Below are 18,752 nucleotides of genomic sequence, written 5' to 3'. Positions count from 1 at the left end.
TACAAATAGTTTTACAACAAAGTGAATTGTAATCTAGTAGGACCTGCAGTCACCTGTAAGACCGGCTGGCAGTAAGCTCTAACTTGTTTCTCCTTTACAAACATGGCACAAAAAGATGCCAGCTTTAAGATGTTATGGAATGTCATCAAAGAGGTTTAAAAGCAGAAGAGACATCTCCCATTGTGATAGCCAGAGTTCGGTTAGTAGTCAGCTCCTTTTTCTGATTTGAAACTGCTGACTTGATCTTTACATCCCATGATCCAGATGTTTGACTGACCAGAACAGTTCTTTGGATTTTAAAATGAGGGTGCACCTGGAAACATGTTGGTGGTGTGTCTGTCCATGGACACACATAGTCTATATGCTTAATTTTGCTAATTTAGAGTCAGATTTGACTTTCTGCACCCAGCAATAGTCCCACTAACCTCTGGATTACCCCGCAGCATCAACATATATAAAAAAGTAATGATGAAGCTGAATCATAGAGTGGATATCCTGGTAAGACAACATCCTCATAATTGGAACAGTCAGGTCTGATCACAGCAGACTGTTCACAGAGAAGTCTCAAAGGTCCTCCACATCTGAATATAGCACAGCTCCGTCATCAGTAAGGTGACATCATCCTGCCTCTGTCATTGCTAAGATGACATCATCGCAGGCCTCCTACTGCAAAGTCATCCTCATAGTGTCCCTAGAGAGTCCTGGGACTCCTGCTCGTTGGCCAGTATCGTGCGTCCGTTGTCGCTGTAGCTCCGGTTTGGCAGGAAGGACAATCTGAAAGAGAGACAAAGATGTCTTTAGTGAATTTTAGTTAAGTGTTAAACCAGGCAATTCCTGAACAAAAATTCTGCTTTAACAATCAAATTAAAAAATAAATTAAATAGCCTGAATGTAAGAAAAGGTTTGGAGGGAAGGTTTCAGTCAAGGCAGTCAAAGTTGCAACACAGGTCTGCTGGCAGAAATAAGTTTCTGTGGCAGAGTCAGTGGGAACAGAAGATTAAGAGGCATGGGAAATAAGACAAGAGCGACTGGGAACCGTTGTCAACATTCTTCTCAAAGTAGGTGCCAGAGTCCTCTGCATGGGGGAGCAAGAGGAGGGAGACATGAGAAATAGGATACAAGCAGATAATAATAGTTTAAAATGGTAAAAAGAGGGTATGGAATTTGTTTTTGCAGTGCAGCAGTTTATTTAAAGTAGCAATATAAAAATACATAACATGGCAAAAATGAATAATAATTGGTGATTTAGTCAGTGTACTGTATATTTTCACTGGACTATTTACAAGCAGCTGGATTGAGCTCAAGAAAACAAAAGCAAAATGCATTTGTTTATAATCTGAATACATGTTTATCCATGATGTTCTGGAAGAAAACACACAAACATGGGAATTGTGACAAAAAAGCAGTAAGTACATATTGATTATATTGACATTTTGAAATACATTGAGCTAATACTGACCTTTTACTAAAGATCAGATATTGGCCTGTTAGTTTTGTATGCCAATTGGAGTGGTAAAATTAGATTTTCTTCCACCAGTGGTCACGCTAACTGTAAACAAGTCCAGTTTAACCCAGTTATCTAAAACCACTAATGTGAGACTGAAAATGAAGTTTGAAAAAACATGAAAATCCTGAAGCTGTGCCTTACAGCTACAAAATCATATCAGTTAGTTTAGCAGACACACTCTGTGGTGTCTTATATCACTGTAAATACCCTCTATAGCCTCTATTGGTCTACTTAAAGAGCAACTTAACACTAGTTGAACATCTTGTATTTGCTGACCTTCAGTGGCTGAAGTTCCCACCTTGCTCTCTTTTTTTCCAAAAACAAAGATTCATGCCATTGGAATAATTTGAAATATATATATATATATATATATATATATATATATATATATATATATATATATATATATATGTATGTATGTATGTATATTCACTAACTTTAAAATTTCATTAACACTAATTTTGTGCAAATCTTCTTGACCATAAATCATACTATTCTGCCCTCTACAGGTGAAATAATGTTTCAATTTTGACCAACCTATATGAGTGAAAACAAGCAATCTACAATGCACTGCATGGTTATTATGGATAGAGGGAAGATGTTCACTTTTGAACTGATAATTACTTCCTCTTCCAAACTCATATTCAGTGATAGTAATGTAATATATTAGGAAGAAAAATTAGTATCAGAGTGACAAGAGTCAATTATGCGTTTTACGAAGTTGCATGGAAGCTTTACAAAACCCTCAAAATACTGTGATTCAAATTCCTCATAGTTGCAGGGATGACCATTTTGCTGGTGGTTTAGAACATGCTAAACATTTGAATGTCCCACTGAAAGAATGGAGAGTAATGAGTGTTTCCACCAGTGTGCCTTTGGTTAAACTATAAATTACTCTTTATTTAAATTTACATCTCAGTAAAATTCAGAAACCCTGCACTAGCCTGAAGTGGCTCTGGAGGAAACTTTTCCTTCTGTGTGAAGACTGTAGGACCTCACGAGCAAGGACCTACTGGAAAACGTCCGGGTTGAATCCTTCTGGTAAGTCCTCATGTTTAGTGAGTTGTTATCAGATAATTCACCACACACACACAGAGTTCTATGTGGAGGCATCTCCAGGGTGGGTGAAGAGGCGACGAGGGAAAGATAAACACAAATGTTCTGTAACTTCTGCTCCTCTGTTTTATGTGTTTTCTGTACTGGGAGTCTGTTTACTGTCCAAACAGCTCTGTCTCTCTGTCTCTCTCTTGCCTGCCTGCCAGTCAGTCAGTCAGTCAGTCAGTCAGTCAGTCAGTCAGTCAGTCAGTCAGTCAGTCAGTCAGTCATTCACATAGTTGTGGACGAGTTTCCCCAACAGCCACCGGGGTAGGGATTAGTAATAGACGACACCACCCTGAAATACTGAGGAGGAAATTCAGGGTAACAGGCCAGATTACAAATAAACTTGGAATGAGAGTCTGAGGTCAGAAACTTCTCCTCAAAACTCCAATGCTGTCGCAATTACATTTACGTATCACTAATGTGTATTTGCAATACATTTTGAAAGTAATGTAATTGTGGCCTGGATAGGGTTCACTGGCAACATTTTGTTCCAAAGCGGGAAGTGTGACCCTCTTATACCTAGTGAAAAGTCCTGAGGAGGAGCTCGGGGTGGATGGTTGGGTGTAAAAATCAGAGACTGATGGGAAAAGATCTATCTCTTGCTTCAAGTTGGAGTCGACTTAAGTTGCCTTCTACTGCCTGCTACTGGACCAAGACCTCAGTCTTTCCTTATCTCTAACCAAGTGCTTTTAGTTCCCTAAACATAATCAAAGAAACATTAATCAAGCTTGAGTCGCCAGGAGTTTACGTTTATTAAAAGCATGTAACGTCACCAAACATTTTTCTTCAAAAGTTTAACTCAGTAACTTATGTTTAAGACAGTTTGGAGTTCAGTCTTTGCTTTTGATTTAACACCACTCACTGGTGAAGAGTAAAGTTTATCTGAGACTAAAATGCACATATCCTGCTTTTCAGATAAACAAATTTGATACAGTGGTTGGGTTATTTATTATTGATTTAATGGGTTATTTAACTGGAGCAGAGCACATTAATAAACATTGCTGTAATTGTGCCACAGTTAGCCAAAAGACTGTTTTTCATTTGCAGTCCCTGGACAGATATTACATAGTCATGCTGAAAAAGACTGTTAAATTAAAACAGCGGCTAAAATATGAGAATATTAGCATGCAGAACAAAAGTATTTATAGCATATTCTCTGCTGAAGCATTCTTCAACTTTAGTAACATAGTAGTCTGAAAAACTTGATCGATAGCCAACAGCTTCCCTTTGGAGCCACAAGTCCCAAGTCAACAACAAACCTCTGCCAACAACAGCTGTCCCCACTGCCTTGAGGAGTTTATTGAGTTTATTTTAATTGAATTGTCATGCAGAAATCCTTAAATAGCCCCTCTTGCAGCTGAATTTTTTTCATCTATTGCTCTTTATGAGTTAAAAGAAAACCCTGCTTATCTGTAAGATCTGACCCTGAGATCGGCATTATGTGAAAACTACATGCAACATCTTTGTGGGGATGAAGATCAAAACCACATCCTTTGTAACTGTAGCAGCATTAAATTTATACTGCTTTGGATTAGGCTTCATCCTGCAGCTTAAGAATGATTTACATTTGCAAATTCATCATGTACAGTTTGACCAAAAGCACTAATATACTGCTGATATAGTACAGCAAAGATGTTGTTTATACTTCTCATCACCACAAATTAATTCACTTCACTAATTCAGTTGAGATACAGGTCACTTTGCTGTACTTACATATATGGTATTGTTCATACTGTAGGCAAAACACAGCCATGTTATCCTTAAATCTTATCTGTGAGGCCAAAGCAGATGTTTTGACTACATATCAGATGATGTATGACACTTAAACACATACACATTAAATATATTAGTTCACTATACTGCATATATCTTGCCTCTGACATTAAGTGTAGCAGCTTTTAACTGGAGGCAGTGTGGCTTCAATTTGTTGAGTCTCATCTGTAGCATTAAAAAAAAACCCTGAAACAGTTATTTTTCCCCTCATAACTGAACATTCCTAGACTTAAAAAAATGGGGAAATGGAGTGTTGGAACTTTCCCACAAGTTAAATCAAATCTTATAACATCAGTTTCATGAAGAAACCACAGGGCTAACACTGTTTAGTGGTTCAGTCCCTCCAGAGATTTCCACTAATCTGTCTCGCTTTCTGCTTTTTCACTAACCGGCTTGAGAAAAAAGAGGATAAAAAAAGGTGACAGGGAAATAAATAAGATTTCTCTTGCTATACATGTGCATTTTGGTGATTTTCCGTCGATTTGTATAGTTTGAGGGCAGTGAAACATTTTATGAAGCTGTCAGCTGTCAAGTATGATACAATAAAAACTTTTAGGGAACACCAAAGCATCCTGCATGGTCACAAGGACAGAGAAGAGAAACGTCATGTGGTGTTTTACTAATTTTTCTCATGGGAATCTTCAAATATCTAATGTGTGTTTCTGTTCTGTTACTGCAGTATAAACTGAACCTGAAGTGAACTGCAGGGGTGAGGACAGCAGGACTAACATACACTGAAGCAAACTCTGTTTGTTGGTGGATATACAGCACAATGTTTAGCTCCCTTTTTAGCCATGTCATGCTGGCAGGATTGCTCTAGGAATGGTCATGTCAGTCTGTCTACCACTTTGGTCTAGACTGAAATATCTCAACGACTATTGGAGAAATTGCCATGAAATCCCCCTGATTTATCATCTGGACCCACCGACAGGTCAGCATTTTTAACAACATCTACTAGAGGTTTTGGCACACAGACATGACTGGCTCCCAAACAATAAATCCTTCTGACTCTGGTGATCCCCTGACTTTTCCTCTGTAGCACCACCGTTAACATTTGTGGGTTTTAGTGAAACTATTGGATGAATTTCCATGAAATTTGGTACACACGTTCATGTTCCCCACATGATGAACTGTAAAAACTTGATTCCTTAACTTTTCATCTACTGTCACTATCAGGTCAAAATTTAAATGTGTCCAATACTTTGGTTTTTGACCAAATAGGAAGACGGCAAACATGGTAAACATTATACCTGTTTAATATCAGCGTGTTAGCATTGTCACTGTGACCTTGTTAGCATGCTGATGTTATTTAATGGACCAATGAGTAGAATTTAGTGGCATCTAACTAAAAAAACTAAAAGGCCATCTCTAGAACCGGTGTTTGGTTTGTCCATTCTGGCCTACAGTAGAAACATGGCGGTGCAACATGGAGGGCTCAGTGGAAGAGGACCCGCTACCTATGTAGATACAAAGGGCTCAGTCTAACTTAACGAAAAATATGTTTCTTATTTTCAAGTGATTATAAACTAATTAAAACATACTTATGAATATTATATTCCATTTCTGCCAAGTCTGTTCTGCTAGATGACACTAAACTCTACACACTGCACCTTTAAGTACAGCCTCACAGAGCCGCCAGCATGGCTGTTGTCTCTTTGTCTTGTTTCTAACATGTTTGCCACATTCATCTGAGCTAAAAATGATTTAATCATTTCAAGCTGTAGTCCATGGATTTAAATACATTTTTTTTCATCCTGATTGCACAAAAGAATCAAAGAAATCAAATAATTCTTAAGTCACAAATTCTTTAATTTGGCATCTTTGGAAGCTTGGGTAAGGGTTTCTGAGCTGATTTTTATTTGAATCCTATGAGAAAAAAACTGCGACTGTATCGACACAAACCTCAATCACAGGGTTTTTCCTCAGGTTTTTCCTCTGGTCCAAAAACAGAGAGCTAAGCCTTTAAAATAAGCTGTAATTTAAATGTCATCCAATTAGTTGTAAATACATTTAAGGCGTATATTTTTTTAATCCACAAACTGAAGATCTTTAAGCTGAGGGAATCTGTTGCTTAGTAGCAGCTCTCAAAAAAAAAGGCAAGTTATAAACAGCTCAGTGCAGGTCATATTCAACTTATAGTACTATTCATTACTGCATCTGGCATCTGCAGGCTGCCAGCTTTGCTGTTATCTGTTAGTTAGTTTGATCTGTGGCTGAATTCCAGTCTGACAAATTGAAGCTGTGGATCAAAACACGCTTCAAAAGGCTACATGCTTAGGAAAAGATCCTGAGAAAGCAGGAAATTTGACTTCCTTGATCTGATTTAAAGGAATTTAATTCATTTGTGGTGGTTGGTGGGGTTTACTGACAGCAAGCATTGCAGATGAGACTTTTTAAAACTATATTTATTTATTTATTTTGTTTATGTTGGCTGTTTCCTCTACTCCTAGCTGTGTGGTGTCAACAGTTTCTACTGCTTCAGGCTGTTGATTGTGTTCTGTGTCATTTTTTCCCAGTAAACTTCCCATGGTGGCCCACTTACTGGTCTTGCTATGACATTTGGATATTAGACAAAAAAGGCTTTTGGCTTTTATAAAATAGAAAAAAAGAAAATCACAGAAAAAAAAATACAAGCTACTAATTAGCAGAGGCAAGTTCACTTTCAACTTTATAAACCTTTAAGGATGCTTTTCCCCAAGGCATAGTGAAATCCTGACCCTGAAATGTCACTATATGACCATTTCCAGGTAGACAGTGTTATCATCACAATGATAATATATGCACAGTTTTTTAATTTGAATTGATTTCTGATCTAAAAAAATAAAGTTTCAAAGCCATCTTCAATACCTGTCATCTAATTAAGATGCGGTTCAAATATATTTAAACACTGCAGAACAAGCATTTCATGCAAAGACACAATACATGTGAACATATTGTACAACTTTATCAATCTTGGCCTTTTGTGCTTCCATGTCTTTTGTGAGAGTAAAAATCTCAGGTGCAATCCTCTTGTTGCTTTTAAAAGCTATAAAAAGACGGGTTTCCTGCAGTTTCTTCCTGTCTGCAAGAAATAAAAAAAATAAAAAAACCCTCTTAACAGTTTTACAACTGGAAGCACATGTGAAATAGGATACATTTCCACTTTGTACACCACTCCAATTGCCAAATTCCCTGTCTCCTTCTCAGTCACAACACAAAACCACAATCTCGTACAGCAGGCACCGAGTCACTTGCATGAAAACATCATCTGATCTGTGACGTCACTTCAAGTGAGATCAACATGAGATAGAGGAGAGGTTTGTGTTCCTTTGATTTTGTGCTAATATCTTTCGGGGACATTAAATAATCAAATTTCACTCTTATCTCCTCACTTTCGGAGCTTAAGTAGTGAGGTTGGAGCGCTGATGAGGAAGGAAGATAAGGTGTGTTTTTCCACAGGAACACAGAGGATCATGGCATCGGTGTTACAAGTGAGCCTGTGACCGTCAGGTTGCAGTTTTAAATCCCTTGACCAGTTGAGCAGACGTTACTGGAGGAGGTTTTACTGCTTTAAATCTGAGGTTTCTGACCTCAGACCACTTTAACTTACTACTGTATGACCATTTACTGAAGCATAAAGGCCTACTGTTTTTAAAGAATTTCAGCCTGAACACATGGAGTCAGACAGACAAATAGAGTTATTATTGATAACAGTGTTATTATTTCCAATTTGCTCATTAATATAGAAATGTCAAAATAACCACACTAAGGTCATTTTACCAAGAACTGTCTACCTCAGACAGGATGAGAAAGCACTTTTGGAGGAAGATATCTCCATAGAAGGAATCAAAAAAACAGTTGGTAGTCTCAGGATAGGAAAGGCCCCAGGGAATGATGGGTTTTCAGTAGATTTCAGTTGGAAATTCGTGGATGATCTTGCCCCAAGCTATTGGTCGCTTATCGAGATGCTCTACAAAGAGTCAGGCTACCTGAGAGCATGAGGTCAGCAATTATTACACTACTGCATAAAAAGGAAAGAGATCCACAGCAATGTGCTAATTACCGCCCTATATCTATAATTAATGTGTCACCAAAGTCTCAGCAACTAGATTGGAAGAGATCCTGCTACATATCCATCAGGATCAGGTAGGGTTTATGTGAGGCAGGAGCTCTGCCGAAAATCTTTGTAGACTGTTGCATATTATGTGGAAGACAAGAAATTATGACATGCCAATAGTTGCCTTCTCATGAGGTGCTGAGAAAGCATTTGATAGAGTGGAGATCCCTTTTTTGTTTTATAATTTAGAAAAATTTGGATTTGGACCATTATTTAGGAAGTGGGTGGAATTAATGTATGATAATCCAGCCACAGTATTAACCAATGGGATTATGTCATCTCAAATCAAGTTAAACTGTAGTGTTTGTCAAAGATTGCCTTTGTCACCTTACATTTTTGCCATATTTCTTGAACCCTTAGCTTTAGCCTGACAGAAGGTAGGAAGAACACAAGCTTTTTCTTTATGCAGATGATGTTTTATTGATATCTAGAGACCTTGAAGCTGCTGTACCAGAAATGTGTTCAGTTATAAACTCATTTTCTGAGATATCTGGATATACAGTTAACTGGTTTAAATCAGAAGCCATGCCACTATCAAAGATGTGCCCTCCATATATCAGAAAAAAATGGAACTTTTAAAGGGATGCCAGAAGGCTTAAAATATCAATGCATCAAATTAACACCAAGTCTGAAAAAAAATAATGGAAGCCAACATATTATCAGTCATTCCAAAAACCCAAATTTTATTAAAAAAAACTAGGATAAATTGAATATTTCCTTGATTGGTAGATTTAATTTGGTAAAAATGATTACTAATTACTCAAAACATGTAATGTGACAATAGAGAAGTTTATTTGCGCAGGAAGAAAAGCCATGAACCTAAGAAACTGTTTACAGATAAGAGTCTTTTTGGTGATAAATGGATTAAGTCTGGTATTCATACTCTTGATGATGTGATGGGAGAAAATGGATTCAGATCCTCTGACGAAATTAAAAGTAATATAATTTTCATAACTCCGAATTTTGGAGATTTCTACAAATTAGACATTGCATTCTCTCAAATAAAGAACACATTCTGCACGGTACAACTGGAATTCAGTTAAGCGAATTAAATTTTCACTTAAGATAGGACATAAATAGAAAAGCATCAAAATTCTATGAATATATTAGAAGTACACAACTGTGAAAATTACATGAACTAAAATATGCTGGGTAAGGGACCAAGATCAGGAGATTTCAGAAGATAACTGGAAAAAACCTTTTGCAAAATGGTATTGTTACTCACGTCAAATGCAGTCACAACTTATTTTTATAAGATGTTAAATAGATCATACTGGATTCCTGCCAAAATAGCAAACTTAGAAACAATAATAGATGTTGGAGATATAATATAAAGATGGGAACTCTGGTGCAAATGTTATACGATTGTGATAAAACAGACAAACATGTAAGATGAAATAATTTCTTTCTTGAATAAGAACTTTGAATACACTTGATCAAAAGCACAATATGTCTCTTTTGAGACACCAGACAATGTCCATGTCAAACCAGAAATCATGGTGCAGTTTAGCTATGATAACAGAGTGTAGGATAACTCTGTGCCACCGGAAATCATCTACCTTATCCACTTTTAAAGAATGGATAGAGGTATTAAGAACTATGGTAACTTATGAGTGGGATACTTACAGGGCGGCTGGAGAAGATTTATTTAATGGAGTACATTTTTGTGTTCTGTGTTTTGTGGTCTGGCTAGATTTGAATGTTATCACTGGACTGCAGATTTTTTTTCTTATAGTTGTTAACAAAAAGACTGGACAGACCCTGAATAAAGACATATTATATGTCTGTATGTATGTTCATGTGATTGTAATAATGCAGCTGTTATCTAAATGTAAATGTATGACTAAAACACTAATTGAAAAAAAAGTCAAAATAGTTGAAACTTTAAATAATAAATTAAGACTTTTACTTCTCTGTCCTTATTTCTGTCGTACCACACGAGAGCAGAAATAGAACAACAAGTACAGACTGAAGCATAGCTTGGACAGCTCCAACACTCGGGAGGATTTCGCTGGCTAATTGTCAGTGTGAATTCACTCTGATACCCTGGAATCTGGGCCAGTATGGTTTTAGTATTTCCAGTACAACAAAAATGTTGGACAGATGAACGGATGATTGAAAGGTGCAACTTGGGACCCGAAATCCAAGTAGGACTTCAGCTGCTCGCTTCAGATTCCTCGGTCAATGAGTGTTTGTGATTGGCACCTGAACTGACATGCATGAACAAAATGGTTTTATACTGTGCTTTGATTTCACAAGAGATGTGATCCTAAAAACAAAACAAAGGCTGAAACACAGAAACAGGAAGCTGAAGTGTAACCTCTGTGCTATGATATATGAGCTTTTTACCAGGTATCACGCTGCCATGTATTAGTTGGATTTGTTTTTGTTTTGACATGTAAGATTATGGATGTAATACAGGACAGTCAACCATATTAATAACACATTACATGCTTTTAGAGACAAATAACTCCCTCCTCCTTGATATTTGTTTTGACCTGGTGATAAATGCATAAGATATACATGTATCTGCTGACCTCGTCCAGGTCCATCTAACGTCAGAGGCATTGGTTTCTTTCAAAAACCTCAAGTCATAAGAGTCTTGTCTCTCTTCTTGAGACCAAACAGATTGAAAACACCACAGAGTGAAACATCGAGGGGCACAACAGAACATCACCTTTAAACAGAGAGCATGATAATTAAAACAGATACATGACCAATAGACTGAGCATTCACACAGTACCCAAACGCATCTTCAAGCACACACAACAAAATCCTAAAATAAACACACAATAATAAAAGGTCAACCATGTCAACCTCTCCAGAGGCTAATTAAATAGAAATTTCAAGAGAGAGAGAAAGTGACAGACGATTGATGAAGGTCCGAGTCAAATTTGATTCCTCCAACATTCCAACATCAAAAAATGTTCTGGGAGACCTGGGACGCTCAACTGGAGTGTCTAGGTTTCTCAAAAACATTAAAAACACTGATCAGACACTACTCACTACAACTAGATTTAAAGGGCAAAGAAATGTTTTTAAAAAAAAATAAAGTTGTGGACCAAAACAACATGGACTGCACCACAAACTGCTTTGGCACCAAGCAACACTGGTGTCCTGCAGCCCTTTTATAAGCATGATCTGGGTTTCTAGGACAGAAAATCCTCCTCTTACAAGGACTTGACACTTCATCACCACATCTTTCAACAGATCCTATAAAGAACAGGCTCTCTTTTACTAAATGAATGCAATGCAGTCCTGATTACATATATAACGTCATTTTTATTTTCACACTGGCGGGTGTTCTGATTTGATCACTCTGGTTAAATGTCTATATTGAATTTCTTACAACGGATGTGATCATTCATTTCACTTCTTTTCATTATGTATTTGTTCCACTCATGGTAATGCATGATAAGAGATTCATGATCAAAACACAACTCAATTTATACATGACGGAAAAGGAAAACAAGAAAATCTTATTTTGCCTGCTCTTTACTCAAAACATAAATAAACAATAGACGTAGATGGTCTGTCAATTACAGTTACTTAACAACCAACACTTACAGTAACATGAGAAAAACAACAATCAAAAGCCAAACACAATAATTCACCATCAACTAAGGAAACCCATTACCTGACAACTTCATATAGTCTGATTATTCTTTCTTTATACATTTTCTTGAGCTGAAAGATATTTATACAACTCTTTAATTCATTCTGTAGAAATTTCCACAGTTTGATGCCAACAACTGCAATACACATCTGCTTTAAAGTAGTCATGCATACTGATGCTTAAAATTAAATTTCCTTCTATGGTCCTCGTATTAACTGTACAGACTCGTGTCATATACCAAGCACTAGCTATAAGAAAACAAAGACAATCCCCTCCTTTCTAAAAACAGAGCTTGTTTTGTTAGAAGAATGAGAATGATTTCATCTGACCAAGTTTTGGACCTGATCCCCTTGTCCCATTGAAGTAAAACCAGCTCACTTCCTGCTCAGAGATGAACCACCTGATAGTGAGATGCTGCTTCAATTTTAAATCCTGTACTGTATATGTGTGCATTTGCATATGTGTGTGTGTGTGTGTGTGTGTGTGTGAGGGCAGCAAAATGGAAGATGATCTAATTTGTCGCTCATTTGCATTTTTATTCACATATTCACTTGTCCTGTTTGAAACCTTGTCCAGTCATTAAAACCTAACTTTATCTCTTGTGACTCATAGCAAAACATTGATGAATATGATGCAGTGATTATAACACAGCAGCATTTCTCAACCTTTTCTGACACTCACTTTTGGATACTTATACCACATTTTACTCCACTTTTAACTATTTTCAAAGGTCTACTATCAATGGATAGACTGTTTTTTTTCTAATATGAAATCACCTTAAAAAGCAGATTTGCAGAGACTTAAAACTTGCTTGATTTAGGCAAACCATCACAGAGAAAAAATTATGTGGCTTTATCTGCTTGTCAGGACGATTAGTGCATTCAGGGACAACCAATTTTTCATCACTTCCTGCATGTGCTTCACAGTAATGTGAAGACAGAGATAGTCCTTTACTGTAAAACTGGAAGTGTTGACAATATTAACAATACATTCATTTATTTAGTTTTTCTAAAAGTATATTTTCTGCACAAAGTAACAGTCAGAAAATGAGGATTGATGTGACATCTTACTAACAACAGAAGTTTAGCAGCTGGAGCAATGGACCATATTCACACAGTGGCCATTTTCCCTCTGATGTCAAGTAAAGCCTGTGCAAGAATGGTGAGATGGTCACTTGAACTTCATTTTTTATATGTAAAATTGAACTGATAAGCGTTACACTGACCAACAGTTGTAGTTTTACTTCTTTTTGGGACCACGGTGTGAATATGGTCCATAACCACCATGGAGGAGCTGTGTAGCATTAGTTCAGCAGTTTGGTTTGAGAGGAAAAAGATTAAAAAAAAGACTGAGCCAAGCCATGCACATTTGAATTGGTTAGACAAAGATCAGCAGTCGCATGTAATGAAGCTGTATGACACCTTTTCTCTCAGCTGTTCTGTGGACAAACTGGAGTGACTGCAGCATTGGCTCTGATCACAGTTGACTCACAGCAGCTCAGCGCTGTTAGCAAGCAATCCTACAGTATAAACCATGATGCGCCTCATGTTAACTTATATAAGAATGATCCCAGTGAGTTCCATGCAGTGAGGAAACACTACAAATTTTATATTTGGGGAAAAGAGAACGCTTGTATTGGATCGGACTCAGTATCGGCAGATACCTTAGGTATCAGAATTGGGAGAAAAAAGTTGGATTGCTAATTCAGACAAGTGGCAAATTAAAGGAGAAAACCTGATACATTGAATGGAGAAACATACCAAATGCAGATGTTCCTGTACAGGGTAGGACAGGTCACTACGAACGCCTGCAGGAAAATTTGGACCAATGTGTTAGAGCCTGTTTACTTTACCAAACGGCAATAACAAAATATTTCTATAAATGTTCCCTGCAAATGTTTTTGTCCTAGTTTTTGTTCATTTCATAGTGATATGAACAGAAACCATTGGCTAATTTGAAGAAAGGAAAACGATCTAAAAGCCTTAGGTAATGGTCAGCAATTGTAGTTAATGGGCAAAACATGCAAAAACACCTGAATTGTCTTTTTTGGATGTTTAAACCATGATGCGTCTCCAACTGCAATTCAGTCCGCTTTTCCCATTCTGATAGCCAGTCACTGTATCTATCTATACCCGAGAATGAAGACTGTTTTTATTTAATAAAACCCAATTAAAGGAAAATTAAGTGATCGACTTGTAGCCTAACACAGAGTTTTATCTGGCTGTACCAGAAACGTGGGACCGAGCTCCAAGGACTGCAGAACTCCTGGCTGATAACTACTGCACACCTCAGACGAAAAACATGCATGTCTAAATATGTTTCTGTCAGTCAAACACACGCAGACTTGTCAGTCACCATAAATTAAGTATGAAAAATAAGACTGTCCAGATTCAATCTTTTGGCAAAAGCCGAAGCAGTCAGAAACTGTCTGTAGGCAAAATCCTTCAGTATCTTAAAAGCAGCAGAAGAACATCAGCGCTGATGGATTATGTCAGATCTGACAGCGGAAGAGACGCCTCGTTTCAAGATGTCCGTCATCTTCCATTGTCCCAAATTAGGATGCATCAACAGCATGCCACTAATTTCTAAATATATTCAAGTTTATCACGGTCAGTGTTTCAGAACACCCCGTGGTTTCTTGGAGCATCTGCTTCAGAATGCTGCAGCCACATTAAGTACAAATTGTTCAAAATGAAATGCCAATGGAGAGCACTGTCATTGTGAGGGAAAAAGAAAATCTTTGTCCTGTCAAATTTTCTGGCCATGCACCAGAACTTAACCAGATGGACTGCACTCTTACTGATTTCAATTTTCTGCAATTTTCTCACCCCACAATTTCCCAAGACTTCTATCTATGGGAGAAAAAGTCAGAAAAATGTCATGTGGAAAGTTTTGCAAAATGCCAGATAATACAGTACGCCTTCTATTACCTGAAAGGAAAAGCAAAATGAAAAAAGTAAATAAATACAGATATTGTATATGAGACTGCAACCTGCAAAGTGTCAATTCAGAGAGCAGTGAGTTGTTTTTGAAACTGAAAACTTCCTCAAGCCATAACTGCTTGAATTAGGTTGTATTACACATTAAGTTAACCATCATCTGAAAACACCATCATCTAGTCTGGAAAAAAGAACTCCTTACATTTCAGATGTTGTGATAGTCTCAGTTTTTGTTTTTGCTTAATGCTTATGGAAACTTTTACCCAAAAACATGTAGCTTTATTGGAATTCAAAACCAACGGATGAAATTCCGAGTGAAATCAGGCTGTGACCCATTTGGATGACTAATGTGTGAGTTAAGAAAAACTGTTTATCTTTTTCAACACTCAGGGGAAAAGTTTTTTTAAAAACTCTTTAAACGTATATTTCATTGGAGGGCTTACATCACACAGTAAATCATAGTAAAGTGGGAGATAATCTGAAATCTGATATGCATTTTAGCACAGTGTGTGAAGAAGCTCAGTGGCTAATAGCAAAGGGCTAAACTGAACTATGTGAATGTGTGTGACTGAGAAAATAGACCATCAAACCTCTCTGAACTGATAAACAGAAAACCTAGAGAACATCAGTTACAGTGTGTGCTGACACTGAGGTAGCATAATGAAGGAAGTATGACACCTGCTAATCAGATTTGTGGACAGAAGTGACCCTGTTTGGCCTCGACCAAGACATCCATGCTTTTATTGCCTTATGTTTTGGCCACTGTCAGTCTCAAAATACAGTAATAAGCTGCGGCTTTTACCAAAATCAAATTAAAGTTAATATGAAATACGGGAGAAAAAAACAGAGAAGTTTATAATTCTCTGACAGTGAATAAATTCTGATCCATTTCACAACCTGCATCTCCAGTCCTCAGGAAACCCCTGTACATACTGTTAATTCTTGACCAAATTAACTCCTGAGAACCCAGGATTATCATATATTGTCAAGTGTGTGCTTGTGTGTCAATAAACTGTCTCCTACAGTATATTGTATGTAAAAGAAAGAAAGAAAGACGCATTCTCAGAAACCTCATTAACACTACAGTGCAGCTGTTGTAGTTAAATACTAAAGTTTGATCATGAAATACCATGATTAAAGTACTATAACTGGATCAACTTATCTGCTTAGTCTACTGTTCCTCTGTGATGCAAAATATTTTCATAGAATAAATGTGAAAAAAGCACAGTGCAAAATCTGAAAAAAAAAAAAAAGGTATGTGGTTCAACAAATGTCTTGAACAAACGTCTTCAAGGTCTCAAATCACAGTGCAGAGCAGCATTCAACAGGTGGAGTCTGCAACAGATATTCCCTCATTGCCCTGATAACCTCAAGTGAGCACTGTGCAGATAGTCATATTGTTCATTCATTAACCACTCAGAAAAACTTCATTTATGGCAAGAAATCCTGGGAAAAGTGTCATATGTAATAGGAGATCATTCAACCCTTCTTCACACAAAAATGGGAACTGGACGTGTAAACAGCAGTCAGTTACAGCTGCCATCTTTGGTTGACAGAGATCATTTATTATCTTTTTTTTGTTATGTGTCATTATTTATAGGTTTTTGTTGTACTGCTGTGTGCCCATTAAATTGAGTTTCTATCACTCCCACACTCACGAAATACATCTAACTGTACATTTTACAACCTATAAAACACTTGCACCAACCTGCTAACCAGCTATCAGATGTTCCTTACACACACACACACACAGAAACAGTTTATGGTTCATCAAGCAACAATTTATGGTTTGGCATGCAGGGAAAGCTCTGACTGAGAACACAACGTCCAAACTGTTTCCTAGAAAACTGAACTAAACTGAATTGGACAGAATTGAACTGAGTTATATCTTCATTGCCCCTTTGAGGCAAATTTGCTCTGCAGACGGACTTTAAAGTAAAAACATGTGATCAGAACAATGAAAACAAATGAACAAACAAATCCTGAGAATCCCCAAATTTAATATGAACTCACTTACGCAAAACGCACATGCTCACTCAGATTTAAACTGAGCCTTTATATCGTCCGCACCAGACACGAAGCCATTATTTTTCTCTCTTTTGAGCAGACGGAGAGATGTCAAGTATGTGATTCACCTGAAGCCAAAACAAGATCAGCAGTTAAATATTGACTAGAGACTTCTGGCAGTCACAACATCACTGAAGCTCAATTGTACTGTTGTGAAGTTGAAAATGGGAGTCTGACGCAAGTCCAGACTGTTTCTCTTGAAATATGAACACACACACACACACACACACACACACACACACACACACACACACACACACACACACACACACACACACACAAACACACTAGAGCTGCAATAATCAATCAATTAATCAATGAGTTGCCAACTATTAAATTAAGCACCAACTATTTTGATAATCGATTCATCGTTTTGATTCATTTTTCAAGAAAAAAAATGTCCAAATTCTCTGCTTCTAGCTTCTTAAATGTGTTTTTTTCTGATTTTGTTAGTCTTCTATGACAGTAAACTGAACATCTTTGGGTTGTGGACAAAACAAGACAATTGAGGATGTCACCTTGGGCTTTTGGAAACAGTGATCAACATTTTTCACCATTTTACGGACCAAACAACGAATTTGTTAGTCGAGAAAATAATCAACACATTAATGAAAATAATCATTATTTGCAGCCCTAAAACACACAGTTTATCTCTGCGATTCTTTGAAGAGTCATTCTGTTCCTAGCAGATATATGACCGCGAGGTAAACAAAAACTACCACATCCATTACAGGAAATAACCCCCAAAACACAAGGGATTATGGATAGCAGCAGACTGACATGTGATTGGCAGCAGGCAAATCATCAGACTCACTTGTGTCTGACCTGGCAGGACGACAGGTTCAAACTCTGTCCGGTAAATAAAGCCCTTGTGAGTCGTGATTTTTTCCCAAATTCAGGCCGAAGGCACCTAAGGACACCAAAACTCAGCAAAGTGACTTTTTGCAAGCGTAATCACATCCTTACTCATCCTCACATATTTTTCTTGCTTGTGTTGTTGGTGACATCAGCTGGAAAAGATGCCAGCTTTAGTAATTCAGCGTGCTCACAGAACGATGGGAAACTGTGATAGTCTAAGTCCTCAGAAGCCCCATTAGAAGTCTGGCAAGAGATCTGATGCAAAGTTCAATCATAACTTTTCAACGTCCTGAAATAAAGTTAAAGTAAGATTTATTTTCCTGTTCAGTGTTGTTTGTAGCACAGTATATCTCTATCAGGCCGACAGTCAGCTGAAGTGAAGTCCTTTGGGAGATGTTGGCCGCGGATCAGTGTCTTTTGACTGAGTTATAAGTAGCGTGCTCATGACAGGGTGTTTCACATCTCCCTGTTGGTTTTCTCATCAACTTACTTACTTTCATTTTTCTTATTTGTTTTTCGCAAGTGCACAACTGACATTCTGACAGTTAGAAATTTTGCATTTTTGTAACCAAATGAAAATTTTAGCTTAAAGAATTGAAAATAAATACACTGTGATTACAGGAAGCTTGAATATGCTTAGTTAAGATGTGCATGATAGGAACAATTGTGGGTGAAACACTGTCATGTAGTTATGATTTTATCACGTTAAAATTAAGTGAGGGATATGACGGTGTTGTTTTTATTTGTTGTACTTTAAAGTGTCTATAATCAATATTTGATCACAACTGATCACAT

General features: G+C 37.2%; 1 protein-coding gene across 2 annotated transcripts in view; it reads right to left on the bottom strand.

Annotated features, from left to right (window-relative positions):
- Positions 1-215: 215 nt before the first annotated feature.
- The window catches only part of si:dkey-247m21.3 (5-hydroxytryptamine receptor 4), a 56,982-nt gene continuing 38,445 nt past the window's right edge, over positions 216-18,752 (bottom strand). The window contains exon 5 of one of the 2 annotated variants that reach the window (XM_067574566.1): positions 216-774. In XM_067574566.1, coding sequence (XP_067430667.1) covers positions 681-774 — 94 coding nt within the window. In that variant the 3' untranslated portion in view covers positions 216-680. Of the gene's footprint in view, positions 775-7,229; positions 7,443-18,752 lie in introns of those variants that run through there. The other variant, XM_067574567.1, reaches the window with a different exon arrangement.

Source organism: Thunnus thynnus, chromosome 19 (assembly GCF_963924715.1).
Source record: "Thunnus thynnus chromosome 19, fThuThy2.1, whole genome shotgun sequence".
Lineage (NCBI taxonomy): Eukaryota > Metazoa > Chordata > Actinopteri > Scombriformes > Scombridae > Thunnus > Thunnus thynnus.
Note: the sequence above shows the minus strand (reverse complement) of the source record. Positions and strands in the feature narration are given on the sequence as shown.